Below are 20,760 nucleotides of genomic sequence, written 5' to 3'. Positions count from 1 at the left end.
GGCTGATGGTCCAGAGGTCCTGGCTGAGGAGTTGGCAATGTGGCACAGTGACAGTGTGCTTTGCTCACCTGCACCCACACCTGTGGCAGTTCTGGAAGCCTAGGGCGAGAAGGTAGCGGTCACTCCCTAGCAGCAGATCAGGATCCAGGGGGAGAAGGGAGAGGAGGTTTTCATCCTTCCTCCCCAACAGTCAGAGTGGAGGAAACTGTTTTCCCTCCCCAGACAGGATCTGTGCATCTGGGAGACTGTATCAGAGAAAAGTTGTCCCAACAGCCAGGTGAGGGTAAGGAAGATGGAGCAGCCGACTCCCCTTCCCAGTAGCAGATAGTGCCCCAGAATGATGACACCAACCCAGCAGAAGAGCTGGCAACAGAGCTGAGTGCTGTTGGCCTCTGCCCTCAACTAACAGTCGATGAAAGTCGATGGGACTACAGTCTTTATTTGGTATATCCCGGGGATGTTGGGCAGTTGGCCCAGATCACCAACAGCCTGACAAAGTGAGCCCTGCCACTCTGTCTTCTCTCCAGCGGCTGAAAGACTGCCAGGAGAAGGGCCAGTCCACACCTCTCCCCCACGGCGGGTATGTTCTAAGAGGGAGGCAGAGGTTGGCTGGGTGAGTCATGCTCTGTTCAGGACAATTGGTTTGAGGTACTGTGGGTATGGGCATTGGGGGACTGGAACTACGGACTAACTTTGAAGTAAACCCGTCTGGGATCTCCTCCCATCGCATCTCTCCCCATTTGAAAGGTGAGTTTGTTCAATAAAGGTTCCAGAGCTACACAAGCTATTATCTGGCTAGTTTTGTATGGGGGCGGCTAGAATATCTGATATCTATGTTTAGACTGAAGGAAGCGGTATTCTGATGGAAGCCCACAAGCGGATTATGGGTCGCGGTTCCGTTACACAGGCCATCTGTGTGTTCAGCTGCTTGTCTAAAATTGCAGCTGTGAGCGGAGTCAGCACAATTAATTGCAACTAAAAGAACCGCAGAAATATGGTATTGCTATGACCCTTTACTTCCCCCCTCCCCCCCCCCCCCCCCGTAAGATCCTTCCTTCGCTGCCCAGTTAAAGCTCTTCTGGAATTTCTATCGCTCCCCCAATACATTCTCACTCCATAAAATAGGCTTGGTACACAGGGCAACATTAAATTAAAATATGGAACTACCACTGCAAACCGCTCTTTTTGGAAATACTAGTTGCTGGGCTGTCACACTGCCACTTGCTTCAGGACCATAAGTCACTGGTGCAGATGTATTCAGATAATGTCACTTTTTTCTAAAATTCCTACTCTGCACCTTTTTTTTTTTTTTTCTTCTGGGTCAGCACTCCAAATTTTTAGAGCTGGTGGGGGACACATAGCCAGGTAAGAAAGAAGTCCGCAATGGCATCCATGTTTTTTCAAAATGATATAGTGTGTATAAGGCCCCTTTCACACTAGCAGACCGTTCAGATCCGCCTGAAAAACTGACAGGCGGATCTGAACGGATGCCCCATGCATCTCTATGGGGCATCGGATGTCAGCGGAGACATGTCCGCTGACATCAGATCTGGTCCGTTTAAATCTGGACGGATGGAAACCCTATTTTCTCTCCTTGCCTTCCAGGACAGCCCGAACATGATGATGGGCTCCTCCTACCGGAAACACAATCAATTACAGTTGTTAAAAGGCCCCACCCTTCCCTCTGCCCCTCAGTTTTAGATTGTGTTTCTTCCTACGAAACATTTGTTGTTTTCACTGACCTGCAGACTTTGGAAGTCAGATGGTCCCCCTGTGAGCCAGGTTCCGCAAACTGCCTCGAGAGCTGAGCTCTACCTGCCGCCTCCTCAGGCCTCTCACAGGTCGCCCCCATGATGACAAACCGTCGGTCACCCGGTGTGCCCCTCTAGGTTTTGTCTCGGGCACCAGCGGCTCTCCTCCACAAGAATCCTTTTTGAAAAGCCCGCCGGACGGGCGTCTCAAGCCTCGTGTTCAGACCAGAACTTCCGGCGACGTCAGACGCTATAACACGGATGCAGAAGAGGAAGGTGGAGGAGACGCCGGAACCGCTAGTGAGCGGTAAAGCAGACTCCCAGGCTACAGGAGCCCGGACAGCTGCAAGGGAGATGAAGCCCTCCACGACTCACCCTCCGGGGAAGGAGGAAGGGCTGGGCCAGGTGTCGGCAGCCAAACCCAGGTTGGAACCGGGTAAGTGCTGCAATGTATCATTGATTGTGCCTTGTTTTCTAAGTCTGCTGGTTATTGACATAGAAATTGCCTGGGGGTAAAAATCCTTTCTCCCTGACCTTAGTCGGCCTTGCGGAGTGTCCTTTCTTTGGTCTTTATGCATGCAAATTGGGAAGAGTGATACTTATTTTGATTTTGTATCCTGTCTTCCAGAGTCCCAGAGCGGTTCTCAAGAAACCTCTACTACTACACCAGCCTTATCAGGCTCCGTTGCCTCTAGGAAGTGTGGTAATTGTGCTGATTGCCTAGTTCCCACAATAAGCCTTTCTGCTACAAATGTATCTACAAATTAGCAGGAAAACAATCGGCTTTGATGAAAGACTTCTTAAAGTCTGTTCAAGAAGAAATGCTGACTACAATTCGGTCAGTACGCTCTTCATTGGGATCTCCAGGAATCTCAGAGCCCAGGGAACCTCCTGTAATGGAAGGTACCTCTTCACAGGAAAGTTGTTTATCCAGGGCAGGACCCTCGGGTCTAGTACCCTCATCTCAAGATCTCCCTTCAGCTCAGCCCAGAAGTAGATTATCAGCAGAGGAAAACCGCTCAGATTCCCAAACCAGTTCAGAAGGTGAGGGAGACAGGGACTCAGAGGAACCGGGCGAGGCAGAACCAACTAGAAATCTGTTTGGTTTAGATAACATGCAGGGATTCCTTCAGGCAGTTTTTGCCTCTGAAGAGATACCCGATCTGCCAAAAGAAACCTCAGCCCAGGATAGACTCTAAAGGACTGGGGAAGACTCCCTCCAGAGCTTTACCTATCCAGCAATCCCTAAAGGGATTAATCCTTCAACAATGGCAAACGCCAGAAAATAGGTTGAACAGACCAGGATCCTGGAAAAGGGGATTTCCCTTTTTAAAGAAGAAGAAATAGAAAAATTTATAAAAAGTCCAAAACTAGATGCACCATTGTCACAGGTGACTAAAAGGTCAGACCTCTCCTTTGTTGATACAGGCAGCATAAAGGATGTCATGAACCGTAAAGCAGAGTCACTTCTGAGGAAGGCCTGGGATGCCAATGCTTCAGAAATGGCCCCAGCATTAGCTGCTTCCTGTGTGGCAAGGAATGCCTTCTGTTGGGTTGACAGATTAAACAAAAACCTGCCACAGTCAAAAACCCAAGACTAGCAAGATTCCCTTTCAGTAATAGGGAAAGCAGTAGCCTATCTAGCAGATGCAGCAGTAGAATCTGTTATAGCATCCACCAAGACGGGGGCTCTCCTGAATTCTGCCAGAAGAGCCATATGGCTCAAAGAGTGGGAAGGGGATTTTACCTCCTAAGACTTAACTATGTAATTTGCCTTTTGAAGGGTCCCTACTATTTGGCTCTGGTCTGGATGAAGTTCTGACCAGATCTTCGGAGAAAGGGAAGAAGTTTCTGGCAAAACCCAAAAAAAAGGTTGCCAGGAAATTTATTTTTTCGTGGCATCCAGGAACAAAGTCAGCATAGGCACAAAAGAGAGCTTGCCAAAAGATGGGGTTTTTGGAAAGGAAAACAAAAACAGTTTGCTCTTCCCTTCCTCTTCAGGCTCTCCCCATATATTTATTCCCTCATACAGGAAGTACCGCCTACGATTTGCCTCGATACCTCCTATAACAGTAACTCTTACTCATGTCCCCAAAAAGATTCAGATAAGAGAAGCTCTACTGCAAGGGATTCAGGAACTGGTGGAACAGTTGGTGATCATCCCAGTCCCAGAAGATCAACTCTTCCAGGGTTTCTACTCCCATGTGTTCGTGGTCCCAAAACCATCAGGAAAGTATCGCCTGATAATAAACTTGAAAAATCTCAACAAGTTTCTACTTTACAAAAAATTTTCAATGGAAACCCTTTATTCAGTACGAAAGAATCTACTGAAAGACTATTTCATGACCACGCTAGACCTCAGAGATGCATATCTGCATGTCCCCATTCACCAGGAACATCAGCCTTTCCTGAGGTTTGCGATAGTGACAAAAGAAGGGACTACTCACTGGCAGTTCAGAGCACTGCCCTTTGGATTAGCAGCCAGTCCAAGAATCTTTACAAAGATCCTGGCAGAGGCGGTGGCCCACCTACACCTTCAAGGGATAGCCCTGATTCCATATTTAGATGACCTACTGATTTTCGGCAAATCAGCAGCTCAGGTAACCTTGGACTCCCTACAAAAGTTAGGTTGGCTCATCAACCTGGAAAAGTCATCCCTGAAACACAAACAAATACAGACCTTTCTGGGTTTCCAGGTAGACTCAAGGGCTCAAACTTTTTCTACCCAAAGAAAAGAGGGAGCAAATGGTTTCCTCAGGTTGACGCTCAAGGGAGCTCCCTCCTGTTCCAGAAGAGAGATTCGTCTTGGGACTAATGTCGGCCAGCATACCAGCGGTTGTCTGGGCAAAACTCCACGCAAGAGATCTTCTTTTCTTCCATCTGTCCTCCTGGGACAGAAAGATAGTCCCTAGACGAATACGTCAATCTCACTCCTCAGGTGCAGATATCCTTGGAGTGGTGGACAAACCCAAGCAACCTGGGAGAAAGCAGACCCTGGGGGCAGTGGACTCCCATAAAGATTACCACAGATGACAGCACGAAGGGTTTGGGAGCTCACCTGGAGGGGGCTCAGGCACAAGGGATCTGGGACAAAAAACAGCACAGGCCTCATCCAACCTCAGAGTTGAAGGCAGTGGGGGAAGCTTTAAAAGCCTTCCAAAAGTTCATTTTAAACAGAGAGGTTCTGATTCGGTCGGACAATACCACAACTGTGGTCTTTTTGAAACGACAAGGAGGAACCAGGTCAAGTCCCCTCTTAGCCCTGACCAAAGAGATCCTGGGTTGGGCCGAAGAGAAGATGGTTTCCCTTGTGGCCATTCACATCAAAGGGAAGAACAACTTGCAGGCAGACTTCCTCAGCTGCCACCTCATAAAAGGAGAATGGGATCGAAGTCCCAAAATCTTCCTGTCAGTGGTGCAAAGGTTCGGACAGCCGGAGATAGACCTGTTTGCCTCCGCTCAGAACAAAAAGGTGGAAAGATTCTTCTCCCTCACACGGTCCAAAGGGATGGACGGTCTGGATGCTCTAGCCTAGCCATGGCAGTTCAGTCTAGCCTATGCCTTCCCTCCTCTGATGCTAATTCCCAGAGTCCTACAGAAATTGAGCCAGTCTCAGAACCTGCAATTGATTCTAATTGCACCATGGTGGCCAAAAAGGCCTTGGTTTGCCATATTGAAAGCCATGTCAGTAGCTTGCCCTTGGCAGCTCCCAGTGTCCCCAGACCTACTGTCTCAGGGACCAGTTCTGTGTCAAGATCCAGGATTCTTCCAGTTGACAGCTTGGTTACTGAGCGCCAACTCCTAATTTCTAAGGGCTGCTCAGAGAGAGTAGTGGACACTCTCATGATGAGCAGAAAGCCAGTCACAAAAAAGATTTATACAAAGGTTTGGAAAAGATTTTGTACCTGGCGTAGGCAAAAGGATTTTGCCTCTACCTCTATTCCCACGATCCTAGAGTTCTTCCATTCCCATGATCCTAGAGTTCTTCCAGGATGGAGTAGATAATGGTATGGCAGCTAACACCCTTAGGGTACAAATTGCGGCTCTTTCTGTATTTTTGGACACTAGTCTGGCAAAAGAGCCGTTAATCAAAAGATTTTTGTTGGCTAGACAGAGGGTTACCCCTATTGTAGAAGACAAGTTCCCCCCTTGGGACCTGACCAGGGTCCTAGAGGCATTATCTATGGATCCCTTCGAACCTTTAAAGGAAATCTCCCTTAAATTGTTGTCCTTGACATTGGCCTTCCTGCTAGCCATTACAACAGCAAAAGAGTAGGGGACCTACAAGCTCTCTCTATCAAAGAACCACTTATGGTGGTTTTTCCAGATAGAATTATCCTAAAATCAGATCCTCTGTATCTGCCAAAGGTAGCATCTTCTTACCACAGGACACAGGAAATAAATCTACCATCCTTTTGTGATAACCCCAAAAATAGTAAGGAAAGGGGTTTCCATTGTATTGATGTGAGAAGCCCTTCTCACTTATTTAGAACCAAAACCTTCAGGAGATCCAACCATCTTTTAGTCCTTCACACTGGGCCCAGAAAGGGACTGCAAGCCTCCAAGCCTTCAGTGGCTAGGTGGATTAGACAAGCAATTGCCACCTCCTATGAGGCATTCGGTGTTCCTGCTCCAACTAAGATTAAAGCGCACTCGACAAGAGCCCAAGCTACATCCTGGGCCGAGAAGGCTGGAGCATCATGGGAACAGATCCACAGTGCAGCCACCTGGTCCAGTCACGACACATTCCTGAAGCATTACTGTGTAGAAGTACTGTCTCAACAAGACTTAGCCTTTGGCTGAAAGGTCTTAAAGGCAGTAGTCCCACCCTAAGGTAGGCCTAAGGGTAATCTATTATCCTCTCATGTTTGGGCCGTCCTGGAAGGCGAGGAGAGAAAACTTAAGTTTACCGGTAATGGCCTTTCTGACGAGCCTTCCATGACGGCCGGCCTATTCCCGCCCTGTTAAAAGGGTAGGGTAAACACTAGATAAAACATAGGTGGTAAGTACCTATAGAAGTATTTGAAACACTTCCCTCGGAAAATGGTCGTGGAAGATACTTTTTTTTACAACTGAGGGGCAAAGGGAAGGGTGGGGCCTTTTAACAACTTTAATTGATTGTGTTTCCGGTAGGAGGAGCCTATCATCTCTCATGTTTGGGCCGTCCTGGAAGGCTCGTCAGAAAGACTGTTACCGGTAAACAAACGGTAAGTTTTCTCTCCTCGCCTTCCAGGACGTGCCAAACATGAGAGGATAATAGATTACCCTTAGGCCTACCTTGGGGTGGGACTACTGCCTTTAAGACCTTTCAGCCAAAGGCTAGGTCTTGTTGAGACAGTACTTCTACACGGTAATGCTTCAGGAATGTGTCGTGACTGGACCAGGTCCAGCGGATTGGATCATCTGGGATCGGATGAGAACAGACAGGCAGTTCGTTCCCATCCGATTCCCCCATAGAGGACAGCGGGGGCCTGACAGTTCTGTCTCCGCACACAGCGCGGAGACAGAGCTGCCATCCGCCTGCTCAGCGGGGGATCGGCGTATCGATCCCCCGCTGAGATAAACGGAGTCAGCCGACGGACTCCCTTGTGTGAAAAGGGGCCTAACGATTTGCTCCTGCGCTAAGAATCCAAGCTCACTGACCACTCTTTCCATGTTACTCACGTTTGGCATCTCAAATGGCTAAGGTCTTGCTGCCCTATAGGACTGGGTTAGTCTGACAGTTACTGCAAACAAAAAACAAAGAAGGGCGCACTGACCTAGCGCATTATCCTCAATACAGACTTTATTAATACAAAAATGGCTACTCACAAAGGTGTAAATCAGTCATATCAAAACCAAGTGTTTAAATATCAGGAGCAGTCCATACGAATGTCCACTGTCCTTATCGGATGACGGCTGACGAATTTCGAGGCTTCGCCTCTTCCTCAGAGCCCGCTGCCAGCCGTCATCCAATAAGGACAGTGGACATTCTTATGGACTGCTCCTGATATCCAATGTTTTTTACCTGATGATGGGTGCAAATTAATTGTGGAATAAGGCACTTGAGGAGGATGTGAAATGAGAACTACAGTAGTGACCGCAATCGTAATAGCACGTTGTGCCAACATACAGTTTTGTTATCACTTCTGTTTCAATTTGCTACTTCTGTTTTTTGCTACAGGTCTTATTGTTACTATTACAGCTAAACAAAGTGATGAGCGAACACACATTTCCTTCAATTCATATTGCTCCAGATATATATATAATCATTTCCAGTAATGCTGACACATTTTGGCCTTACACGGCCATAGTCATGGCTATGACCCCTTGCTGGCAATTGCTATAAGACTGAAATGGTTCTAGAATAAGTTAAATAGAAGGTTTTAAGCTTGCACTTTTATGCAATTTTTTTAGGGTCAATTCATACCACATGCAGGCCAGTGCGTTTTTTTTTTTTGCTGCATAACAAATGCATTCAAAGTAGGTTTATATGGTTTCCAATGGCATAGTTCACACCAGTGCTTGCAGGTCTAGTTCCAGGGGGGGAAAAAAAGCATTTTTTTCTGTACTGGAATTCTGTAAAACGCATCAAAAACGCACCTAAACTCACTGGAACACGCGTCCTTATTTACGGTTAAGAAAAAAGAGGGTGAAAAATTGCGCTGGCCCGAATGCAGAAAAGCATCTGGAACGCATTCAGACTGCAGATCTATGGTGTGAACTGGCCCATAGTGTCATTTTTATTTTTAGATAAATGTAACCTCATCAGCAGTAACCAGCTTCGGGTTTACAAATGGGCGTTCTTGTCAAACCAATTTCTTAACATTCTATGAGGAGGTGAGCTGTGAGCTAGATATGGGCAGACCAGTGGATGTGGTATACCTGGATTTCACGAAGGCGTTTGATACAGTTCCCCACAAGTGCTTAATTTATAAAATAAGGTCTGCTCTTGGATATGGAACTGGCTAAAAGGGCGTGTCCAAAGGGTGGTAATAAATAGCGCATACTCAGACTGGTCTGAGGTGGTAAGTGGGGTCCCCCAAGGCTCAGTCCTGGGACCGACCTTGTTCAATTTATTCATAAACAGCATTGAGGACGGGATCAGTAGCTCTATATCCGTTTTTGCAGATGACACAAAATTGGGCCGGTCAATAACTGCACAGCATGAAGCAGATATCCTACAGAATGACCTGGACAAAATAACGGAGTGGGCAACAACATGGCAAATGAAGTTTAATGTGGAGAAGTGTAAGGTCTTGCACTTGAGGACTAAAAACATAAAGGCACAATACACTTTAGGGGGGGAATCTTTGGGGGAATCAAAAATGGAGAAAGATCTGGGAGTCTTGGTAGAGGATAGACTAAGCAATAGCATGCAATGTCAAGCGGCAGCTGCCAAAGCCGGCAGAATATTAGCATGCATAAAGAAAGGGATGTATTCCAGAGATAAGACTATAATCCTTCCACTTTATAAAACTCTGGTCCGACCGCATCTGGAGTATTCTGTCCAGTTCTGGTCACCAGGAGGGATGTGTTGGAGCTGGAGAAAGTCCAGAGAAGGGCAACTAAACTAATTAGGGGATTGGAGGACCTTGATTATGAAGAGCGTCTGCAATCGCTTGATTTATTCTCCCTGGAGAAGAGATGCCTGAGAGGGGACATGATAGCCATTTATAAATATCTCAATGGTGATCTCCGCATAGAAAATAAGCTATTCAGTCAGAAGGATTGCATGAGGACTAGAGGGCATACAATGCGATTAGAGGAGAAGCGTTTTAACCTCAGGCAATGTGGGGGGTTCTTTACTGTTAGGGCTACAAGATTGTGGAATTCTCTACCACAAGAGGTGGTTTCTGCGGGAAGTATGGTGACTTTCAAAAGACTCTTAGACGTACATCTCAAAAATCAGAACATTCAGGAGTATGCGAGATGATTACGGCCACATACACCTACACATGTTGAACTAGACGGACTATTGTCTTTATTCAACCTCACCTACTATGTAACTATATATGTAACAATTTCCAATATTCATACAGACGTATTTCAGCCTTAGCCATAGCAAAGAGTGTGCAAAAAAACATAGCCTCCTGTGCACAACCAACTAACTCAACTGCTCCACACTAACTCCAATGTAGAAAAACCCAGAGCGGCACTATGAGGACACAAACCATAATGTTTATTCTGAAACCACTGGATTCTGTGCAGTCCCTGCCATTTGATCATGTACCAGTGACATATTTCACCCAGACTGGGCTTTAATCTTAGAGGTTCCTCTACAATTAAGGCCAATCCAGGTGAAATGCATTACAGGGGCATGCCTAAGGGAGGAGACTGTGCAGAAACCATCGGTTTTAGAATATACATTATGGCTGATGTCAGTGCTGCTCAGGACTTTTTTTACATTGGACATAGTCAGAAGCGGTCATCACCATGACTAATGCCGTGTAAGGTCAAAATGCATCTGAATGATTGCTGGAAATTGTTACATGTATCCAGGGCTTTTTTCTCAGAGAATAGGTGCAGGAACCCCCCCCCCCCCTTTCGGGAGTTCCTGCACCTATTCTGTCCCCACCCTTACCTAGCTCTGAGTGCCGTTCCACCCCCACCCCAGTAATGCCCCTTTTAGAGAATACAGAACCAAGTAACATTTTTGGTTCTAAGTAATTTGTATTGAATTTGTTAATGAGAATAAGAATATCCGTAAAATAGATCCCCTGTAGCCAACAATAATAACCCACCAGCAACAATAACCCCCCCCCCCCCCCCAGCAACAATGGACCACCTGCAACAAATTGACCCCCCTCCCAGCAACAGTAGGCCCCCGGCAACAAAAACAGATCTCCCTGCAGACAGCATCAATAGACCCTCCAGAAGCCAGCTACAACAGACTGCTCCCTCAACAATAGATCCCTTCCAGCAACCATAGATCCCCACCAGCCACAATAGACCACCCACTGGAAAACTAGATCCCTTACAGGGACAACATATCCCCCAGCAGCAACAATAGACCTCCCTCAGCCGCAGTAAACCCTCCAGATTCCCTCCAGCAACAATAGATCCCTTAGAAGCCAGCATCAATGGACACTGTAGCACATCATTGCACCCCTTGCCATTACATACATTTAAGTACTGGAGGTGCCGGAACTGCGTTCCCCCTGGAAAAAAAAGCCCTGCGTGTATCTGGAAAAAAAAAGTTACACTGAAGGAGATTGCTGTGTGCCAGATGATCATTTTGCTGCGTTACAGATTTACTTTCCTGTCTGGATTTCAGCCAGTCAAGAGGCATTTGTTGTGCATCACAAGTTCTTGTCATGGGTTAGAGCGAGTGCTGGATACTGTACGGCTCCATTCACATCTGAGCATTTTTGCAGCTTGAAGCTCCAAAATGCTTAACATCCAAAATGCCATGGTTTTCAATTGTGTCCTTTTACAGCTGAGTATAATGTCACTTGAATCTTGTAGCTCTAAAAAGTACATGAGCTTATTTTGACCTAGAAGCATCAAGCATTTTTTGGCCACAATAGACTTCAGTGGGAACACCTGAAAACTGTGTGACCATATGGTAGAACGCGCACAAAAATGCACATTGAATGTTTTTCCCCTTTAGTAACTGGCTTTCTTTTGCCTAAAAATTCAAAAATGAAATGCACAAGCCTCAGAGGCATACAAAAATGCCTGTACAATTGCTCAGGAAAAAAAGCCTGCAAATTGACCAAAGCTCAAGGGTGAATGCAGTCTTAATAGCGACTTTTACCAAAATAATGTAAACGCATTATTATTACATTTTTAGTTTCAAAGCAGATTTGGAGTTTATTAATTCAACTTCCTTTTTATTTAAAACAATTTTATTGAATATTTAATGATACTTGGGGCTTTAAGAAAAATTACAGTACAAATAAAGGAACATATTTTCAAATTTTACTTTTTGTTTTTTTTTTTTTTTTTCAGGTGAAAGTTTTTACCCATGAAGAAAATGATGTACTATCAATAAAAGTTGAAATGCAAGTAAAGGTACATGCAAGCCAGGCTTATTTGCTGCTGTCTGACCTTGGACTGCGACCACATTGGGATATGCACTACTTGTAAGCATAACAAACTTTCAGTACATTTTTAGAAGTCTGCATGAATAAATTCTTGACATATCGCACTATACCACAACAGTATACATTTTAAATGAAGCCCTACCTTTTTTCAATCAAGAGAAATTGTTGTGCTCCTGTGAAGTGACTTTAGCTAGGTCTGGGTGTCATCAGTTTTCTGCAGGCATAGCAAAGCGCATCCTCCTACCAAATAATCAGATGGTAACATTATGACTCTGTAGCAAGTCACATGTTGAGAAGATGCAGCAGGGGCTCATCTGCGTTGGATATTTGCAGACACAGGCAAGTATTGCACAGACACCAGGATTTACAAGACTGTATTGCATCCCAGCCAACATTGCAGTCCAGGAAGTAGATACTGACGCTGGATAAGGACTGAAGGCGCACATGGAGGGACAACTCGCATCACAAACAAGACAAAAATGTGCTTCTGGAAGAATGGTCAAACATTCCCATAGACACTCCTAAACCTTGTGGACAGCATTCCCAGAGGGGTTGAAGCTGTTATAGCTGCAAAGGGTGGGCCAACTCTATATTGAACCCTATGGACTAAGACTGGAATGCCATTAAAGTTCATGTGCCTGTAAAGGCAGGTGTCCCAATACTCTAATTTTTTATTAGTGAATAGTTTCCCATTAGTGAATGTTAAATGTTTTAATAATATGCCCCATAGGCCTGCAATGTGAGAACAAACAAAACAACAAAACCTCCTATAGCCTACACTCATGGGCATAAATGCTCACAAATTATACAAAGTACCAAGGATTTTAAAAGATTAATCCATACCGATCTTTGTATCAAACTGATTTCTGTAATATTATCCAAAAAAAAAAAAAAAATAGAGAACACTATACATTTTCATTTTGATGTTGTTTTTGGAAGGTTTATTAAAGTTTATCCCTTTTTTATTTATATAATATTTACAGGAGCTGTAAAGTAGTTGAAACTGCCAGTGATGATGATAAAATATTTTATATAACTTCTCCGCCTGTAAAGCAAAGCAAGTCGAGAGATTTTGTGGTGCTGATGTCTCGAAGATTTCCGTGTAAAAACGGGTGAGTCACAGTTTGAACACACAACGTGCTGTACGTTTAATGCACCAGGAAATTGTGCTTTCTAAAGGAACCACTGGGGCTCATGACCCAAATTATAACCAGATATTTCGAGTTTTGCTGTTTACTGTTGACATGCAATTTTATGCATGTTGTCATGTCTTATGTAATCATTATGTTGTCTTATGTAATCATTATGTTGTCATGTCCTATGTAATCGTTATGTTGTCATGGCTGTGTAATCGTGTTGTCATGCCTTATGTAATCTGAATAATAGATGCACAGGTTAAACGCAAGTTCAATGTTAAAAAAAAAAAAAAAAATAAATAAAATAAACTTGCATCCCCGAACCGAAAACCTGGAGTTGTTCCAGAGGAGTGTGGAAAAAAAAAAAAAAAAAACAGTATTGCCTGTGCTCTCCTTTCAGCTAAAAAGCTGTGTGTGTGTGTGTGTGTGTGTGTGTGTGTGTGTGTGTGTGTGTGTGTGTGTGTTACAAGGCTTTAGAGGAGAGAGGGCTTCTGATAAACGGGTACAACTTGTGTACAAGGATTTAAAACCACTTAACCTGCACTAATACTTGTGATCAAATAAGTTTCATCTACGTTAAAGGGAAGTGCTTGATAATATATTTCAATAATATATTCTAAATTGCTTCAGATCTTGCAGAATGTTGATGTAAAAATAAAAAAAGTTTCACGCAGACCGATCTTGAAGTCTGAATATGATTGGTAATGCCTGTGTGTATTTATAGTAGTTTTGGGGAATATAAATAAAGTAAACTTTCTGTAGGAAAGGTGCTGTGTTTACTGGATAGCAATAGTAGATCGCTTGATTATTTTAGTTGCCTGGAATTGCTGTTAGCATGTTACCCTACTGATCTGGTTATTTTTATTTTTCGTTTTGAATAGTAGGAAAGCTTTAAGTTATGAGTTTTTTTTTTTTTTTTTTTTTTTGTGACCCAATTGTTGATTTTTCCTCATATACTGTCCCTGTGGCACCCACTCAAAAAATTGTGGTACCATTGTCAGAGGGACAATAAGGAAATTCTAGCAGTAAAATAATTTTAGAAGTGTTAAAGCTTCCTTGTTGGAAAGATGTTAAATTGCTTAAAGCTTCCTTGTTGGAAAGATGTTAAATTGCTTTCTGTATTGATAAGGAATGAGGGAAAATCTTAATAGGGACGAGGACAGCAAAAAAAAAAAAAAAATACTCATTCTTGGCCCTTCCCGACTTTGTCCAAAACAAAAAAAATATTTTTTTTTATGTAAACTTTATTAACATTATTACCTATAAAGCATACACAACAAGAATGGCATCCAACAATTTAGTGTAGCACCCTCTAGTGTGCTGCCAGTGTGAGCGTAGCAAAACTATATCCTGGTTCATGCTTAATCCTGCAAGTCTGTAATTGGCTAAGGGTTAATAGAATTCAGGACAGCTTGTCTCATTCACGCAGCTCTCTAGTGCCTCCCCCTGGTTCTGGAATGTTGGAGAATGTTCTGGAAATTGGGGGGGGCAGAGGCTAGGAGGGTTTTCCTGCATATTTTGAGGCCCTTCGCCAATCCCCAGGAGGTGGGCCTGGCAGAGGAATAAGTGAGCCCTCCAAAAAGAGAACAACCCCTAGTCTGGGGGCGGGTGCTGGCCTGGAAGGATCCTACCACAAGAGAAGTTGGAGGGAGGCAGTGGGAGCAAGAAGAAGATGGTGTGAGTACTACAGCATGGTGCAGTCACCTACAAGGGGAAAGACTGTCACATTTAGCAGGTCTCTCTTGAAGACAGCGGTGTGCTTAAGTCTTCAGCCTTGCCCTGGGAAATCTCTAGTGAGGCAGCCAGCTAGGCTAGCATTTTTCCTGCAGTGGTAATGCTGGGACCAGTGTCTACAGGGGAGTTAGAGGTACTCCAAGATGCAGTTCACAACACATGTGCTACTTTCCAAGGGACTAAAAGTTCCTAGCCTGTAGGGGGGCTGTTGCTAATCTAACAGACTTTTAGTTACTAAAAGGAATAAGTCAATTGGAGCTGTACAAAGGATCAAGTGGAGCTGTATATAGAGAGGAAACTGTCCCTGAATTTTTTTGTTACTGTCAAGTTGGGCATCCCATAATTCCTATCACCATCCAAGTTGATACCACCTAATAAAATCCCAAAACAAAACTCAAGGACTGTTCACTGTGTCTGGATGAAAGTTGACAATGTTATGTGCCGGGCTGTGCAGCAGTGGGGAACCCTTTCATTTGTGACTCCTACGGGGGTAGTGCTACAGTAGTATGAAGTGGTAGATAATTCTGTCTGCTACTTAGTTTTTTTTCTGCTGTCACTCTTCTTTTAATATGAAAATCCTCCCATCGTCCTCCTGTTTCCCTATGGTCCTTTTATACAAAAAAATTTTCTTGAGTGGAGGTATAGGGATTGGTTTACTAAAACTGGAGAGTGCAAAATCTGATGCAGCTCTGCAAAGAAATCAACCATGTAGGCAGGTGTAGGTTGACCTACATACACAGGTGGTGCTGTCTGCAACCACCTTGCAGGGAGAATGGAGGACAGGAGGAACTCTCATTCCTCTTAGGCTTTTCATACGTGTCATCAGCTGTCTGATTGAACCCTGCTGGCCCAGATGACCTCTGTGGCCATCTTTAGTGAGGGCTGTCTTTAAAAAGCACTGGTTCGCTGAAGTTGGTGCACATTTTGCATGTAGTTAGAATAGGGACAGGAACCTGCTGGCTAGGGAGAGTGTGCCTAAAGTAGAAAGAGGTTCCAGAGTAAGAGGGACAGTATAGGGACTGTTCAATAACCTTTTTGCTTCAGAGCCTCCTGTGCCAGGTACTGTCCAAGTACTGCCTAATTATCGGTGAGTGTTCTGCCGGTTGAAACCTCTGCATAGACTCTGTTACATTGTGTTTGGAACATTTTTGATAGTACACTCCTTTAAAATCTTGGGCCTCTGTGTGTCATTCCTTCCTCTTGGGTGCCTACTACCCAGCCTAATAAAGCCTAATTGAACAAGTTGAAGTTAGAAGATAATTGGCTACCATGCACAGCTGCACCAGATACAGCATTCTCCTAGTTTTAGAAAATTAACCCTATGGTGTTTTAGGATGTAAATGAGGGCTGAAAGTGACAACATAGAAATGAGCCTGCAGGTAGCCAAGCCTGGACCAAGTCTAACATGGGCATGGTCATTCAAAGCATGTGGATAGTGAAAAGTAAGTTAAAATTTGGACAATATTGCCTGTAACAATAAAATAGAATTAAAATATGTATCTATATTGTTTTTTTAATACGTCTAGTGATCCTTACGTCATTGCAGAGAGATCAGTTACCTTGGCCTCTTGTCCTCCATCACTGGAGTTTCTGAGAAGTGAGGTGCAATGTGCTGGCTTCCTGATTTACAGTCATGGAAAGGATGAATGTCAGGTGCGTTTTTTAAAAAGAAAACCATGTTTGTCTCCTAAAATGTATATATGTCTCCCAAAATGTGTGTGTGTGTGTGTGTGTGTGTATATATTACTTCAGTATTAAAAGTAAAGCTATTGCCTAATCATAGATAACAACATGTAGAAATCGCTCTGTTATTTTAGAATTTTACAAACGCAGGAGCAGAACACCAATTACGCTTCTGTATGAAAGTGTGCTAATGAGGACATTTCTTGTTGCCTGTGGAAACCAATCCAAATCCTTTTATTTGATTTTCAATCCTGCACTGCAGAAATGACAGTTGGTAGCTAATTTATTGCTATGAGACAATTTCATAAGCTCACATGTTATACTGCCATTTTTTTTTTTCTTTTTTTTTTTTTATTACAGGTAAATTACCTGAACCAGCTAACCTCTGACATGATGCCATACATCGAGGAGAACCTCACCGGGTGGTCTAACTCTATAGAAGAGACTGCCTCCTCTTGTATAAGATTTCTAGAGACCGCCAAGGTCTATACCACAATATTATAGACAAATATGCTATTCTGATCAGCCAGGACTACTTTCCTATTTTGTTTACAGATCCAAGTAATTATGTTTGAACAAAATCCGACATTCTTACATCGGAACCATTTCCACCAACTTCTGCACAAAGCCACAATTTCACCTAAGGAGATAGCCATAGCGTTCCCTGACCCTTGTCACCTCACTGAATTCAGTTGTGTTCTGTTCAAAACATTTTCACAATTGTGAACTGTTGGGTGTTCTCATAGCTGAAAGTTTCATCCATGAACTTTCCATACTTACTATTTAACGTGTATTCTTTTCTAGATCGACATATCTACTGTCATTTCTCTATGTATTTTTATGCATACAAGGCAAATGCAAGGGGCCAAGCTGAAAAGCAAAAGGGATCTGTCATCTCAGATAGGGTGCACAGACAATTTATAGGTGGTAAGAATGGCAAAGAACAGTCATTTGGAGTTGATACTTGGCATTTAGCTCATTTAAACATACCTTTTTTATACTGCACCGATCTGTTGCAAAGCCCATGTACACCGGAAGAAGCACTTGCAGAGTTAAGTGAAACCCTTTACGTCTGCTTCAGATCTTCTATTGCTCTGTGATGAATACATCGGAGTGTTGGTACTACGCAAGCTGCAGCAAGTACCTACATTTTCCCATTCCCCCAACCTGCATCTGCCCATGTCCTTCCTTACCTGCACACACGATTGCCTTTCCTTCATCTCTTATGCCTTTTTCATATTCCTCCCACAATGATCCTATTTGTGGAAGAGTCTTCTATGAATTAGGGCACTGAAGTTCCATAGAGGTGATGCTACCCTCAACATGCAGTAATGTCTATATGGATGAAATAGAAAATACTTTGAATTGTATTGTAATTGAGTATGTGGGGCAAATCACTAGTCACTTTAGATTTGTGATTTTATTTGGAATTGGCTAGTAGTAATTGGTCACATTTAACTGGACTTGTTCTCTATTGTTAATAGTTCTTACAACCTTACAGAACAAGTCCAATTGATCGTGACTACTACTAACTATACCATGTATAGTACAATGATCCTCTGTAACCAGTCAAATGTATTCTTTTTTACTTTTCTTACTACAGTGAAATCTGGTTGCTGAAAGTTTTTGTAACTTTTTATCTAGTCCTTGCACTTTGCACTAAAATTATAAAATAAGCCTGTATAGGTTTCACTATTCACCTGAATGGTGTTTACTCCGTAATTTAATTTAAAATGAGTAAATTATAAATATAAATCTGTTTTTTTAAGCAATTTAAACATACAGCAAGGGAGTGTCAAATTATATGGCAGCATTGCCTTTTGCTTTTTATTTGTCCATCAGGCAAAAAAGTGATAGCTGGTAATAAAAAGGGTTGGCTGCTGTAAGTCCCAGTACATATCTGTGATATTGTGGATATTCGGTTTGGCTCATCACTCCCACTAATATTTTGATAAGCATAACGTTAAATGTGTTTAAAATTTATGTACTAATTTAATATGCAATAAAAAAGTTATAAAAAGTCTTGCTTTATTTGGAGTTTGTCATGCTATATTTTGTGTCAGTATATAATTGTAAATACAAGAATATACTACCTGTGCCTCGAGCCACAACAGGCAGCAGGAGCTTAGGGAACTAAACAAGTGGCTGAGGAACTGGTGTAGGAAGGAGTGTTTCAGGTTCCTGGAGAACTGGGCTGACTTTTCAGTTTAACGGCTCTTAGTGGGGACAGGCTGCACCTTAATGGGGAGGGTGTGGTTCATGTGGGATGAAAGATAGCCAAGAAGTAGGAGAGGCCTTTAAACTAGGTGGTGGGGGGTTAAGAGAAAGCGACAGCTGGCAGTGAGCAAACGACAGAGGGTACTAGTGGAGGCACAAGTGATATGTCCATAACCTTTAATCCCAGAGTGAATGAGGTGACAAATCAAAAACAAATCCTGAGAAAACAGAAGGAGAAAAAACATGCACCCATACAATACTGAGAGGTGTATACACAAATGCCAGGAGCCTAACTAACAAAATAGAGGAACTGGAGCTGCTACTACACAAGGAGGATTTAGACACTGGGAATACCAGAAACTTAGTATGACAGCTCTCACAACTGGCTGGCAAATATTTAGGGGTATTCCTTGTATCAGAGGGACAGTGAGGGTAGAAGAGTGGGGAGGGGTATGTCTATATATGTGACATTGTAAACGGGGCAGGGAGGAGGTGGAATCCATGTGGGTGGAACTTCAAAGGGAAGAAGCAAGGGAAACTAATAGTGGGGGTTTGTTACAGGCCCCTCAACCTGGAGGAGGAGCTGTACCTCCTATTAGTTAGAAATGGCAGCGAGGCAGGGAAATGTCATAATGGGGGACTTCTACTATCCTGATATTGACTGGCCAGAGGGAACAGCCCACTCATTAAAGGCCCATTGTTTCTTAAACATCTTACAGGACAACTTCATGTCCCAATTGGTGGATTCCCTGACTAGAAAGAATGCATTACTAGATCTGTTACGAACTATTCAAATCTGACCACAGATGTGGAAATACGGGACAGCTCAGGATGATCACATCAATCATAGAAAAAGGAGGCACGAGGGTATTACAAAAACACTACATTTCAAATGCGCCAACTTTTCTGAACTGTGCTCCATAATACTACAAGACCTCAATTGGGACCAAATCCAAGAAACATTGAACAGGGAGGAAAAATGGGAATGCTTTAGGAACATATTAAACAGATATCACACAGTGCATTCCAATGGACAATAAATATAGAATAGCGAAGGTAAAACCTAGATGGCTAATCTGTAATGTAAAAAGTCATATTAAGACTAAGAGAAAAAAATAGCCTTTAATAATATAAAGGAAATGGGTCATTGTCAGCATTTCAGCACTATAAGGAATGCAAAAAGTGTAAGAACTCAATCAGGGCAGCTAAAAAAACACTTGAGAGACACAGAGATGCAGAGGAGAAAAAAAATCTCCAAAAATGTTTTAGATATAGACAGTAAAAAAAAAAGAGCACGCTGGCCACATAGACGATGAAGGGAGGATGGTTACAGATGAGGGAGAAGGCAACTGTACTAAATGCTTTCTTCTCCTCGGTTTACACACAGGAAAAGGAAAAGGAGGGGTATATCGACCATGACTGTATTGTTAGTAACACATTGCAGGATGTACCCTTGTGGCTAACAGAAACTGGTGTCCAGAAAAGACTAGAAAAGTTAAACGCAAATCATCCAGACCAAATGGCTTACACCTGAGAGTCCTTGAAGAACTCAGTCAGGTTATAACCAGACCATTATTCCTAATATTTATGGACAGCATATTGACAGGAATAGTACCAGCTGATTGGAGGAAAGCCCATGTGTACCAATAATCAAAAAAGGGCAGAGACATATACCTGGAAACTACAAGCTAGTCCACCTAACATCAATAGTATGTAAACTATTGGAGGAGCTAAGGGACCGGAATCCCTTATCAATCCAAAATCCAAGAATTTGCTGATGAAAACCATATCATGAGCCATAATCCGCATGTGTTTACGAAGGGTCATTCCTGCCAGACCAATCTGTTTACATTCTACATGGAAGTGAGCTTCCATCTAGATTGGGGAAAGCCTGTAGATGTGGTGTATCTAGATTTTGTAAAAGCACTCCAAATAGTCCCCCGTAAATGCTCAATCTACAAATTGAGGTCTGGAGGCATGGACCATAGAGTTTTTTTCATGGATAGAAAACTGGTTACAGGGGCGTGTTCAAAGGGTGGTGATAACGTGTACTCGGGAGTGGTAAGTGGGGTACCCAAAGGCTCTGTCTTGGGACCAATTCTGTTTAATTTATTCATAAATGAGATAGAGGTCGGTATAAATGGCTCAATCCCAGTTTTTGTGGAGGACACAAAAATAAGCAGGGCAATAACTTCACATCAGGATATAGAA

General features: G+C 43.3%; 1 protein-coding gene across 2 annotated transcripts in view; it reads left to right on the top strand.

Annotated features, from left to right (window-relative positions):
• ACOT12 (acyl-CoA thioesterase 12) overlaps positions 1-17,245 on the top strand; it is a 97,529-nt gene extending 80,284 nt beyond the window's left edge. For both annotated transcript variants that reach the window (XM_082255670.1, XM_082255671.1), the window contains 4 exons: positions 11,685-11,818; positions 12,763-12,891; positions 16,176-16,302; positions 16,693-17,245. In XM_082255670.1, the coding sequence (XP_082111796.1) occupies positions 11,685-11,818; positions 12,763-12,891; positions 16,176-16,302; positions 16,693-16,836 (534 nt within the window). In that variant the 3' untranslated portion in view covers positions 16,837-17,245. The remainder of the gene's footprint in view (positions 1-11,684; positions 11,819-12,762; positions 12,892-16,175; positions 16,303-16,692) is intronic.
• Positions 17,246-20,760: the final 3,515 nt, after the last annotated feature.

The sequence above is a fragment of the Pelophylax lessonae genome (assembly GCF_965119305.1).
Source record: "Pelophylax lessonae genome assembly, chromosome: 1".
NCBI classification, from domain to species: Eukaryota; Metazoa; Chordata; class Amphibia; order Anura; family Ranidae; genus Pelophylax; species Pelophylax lessonae.
The sequence above is the reverse complement of the archived record's forward strand: the minus strand, read 5'-3'. Positions and strand labels throughout refer to the sequence as shown.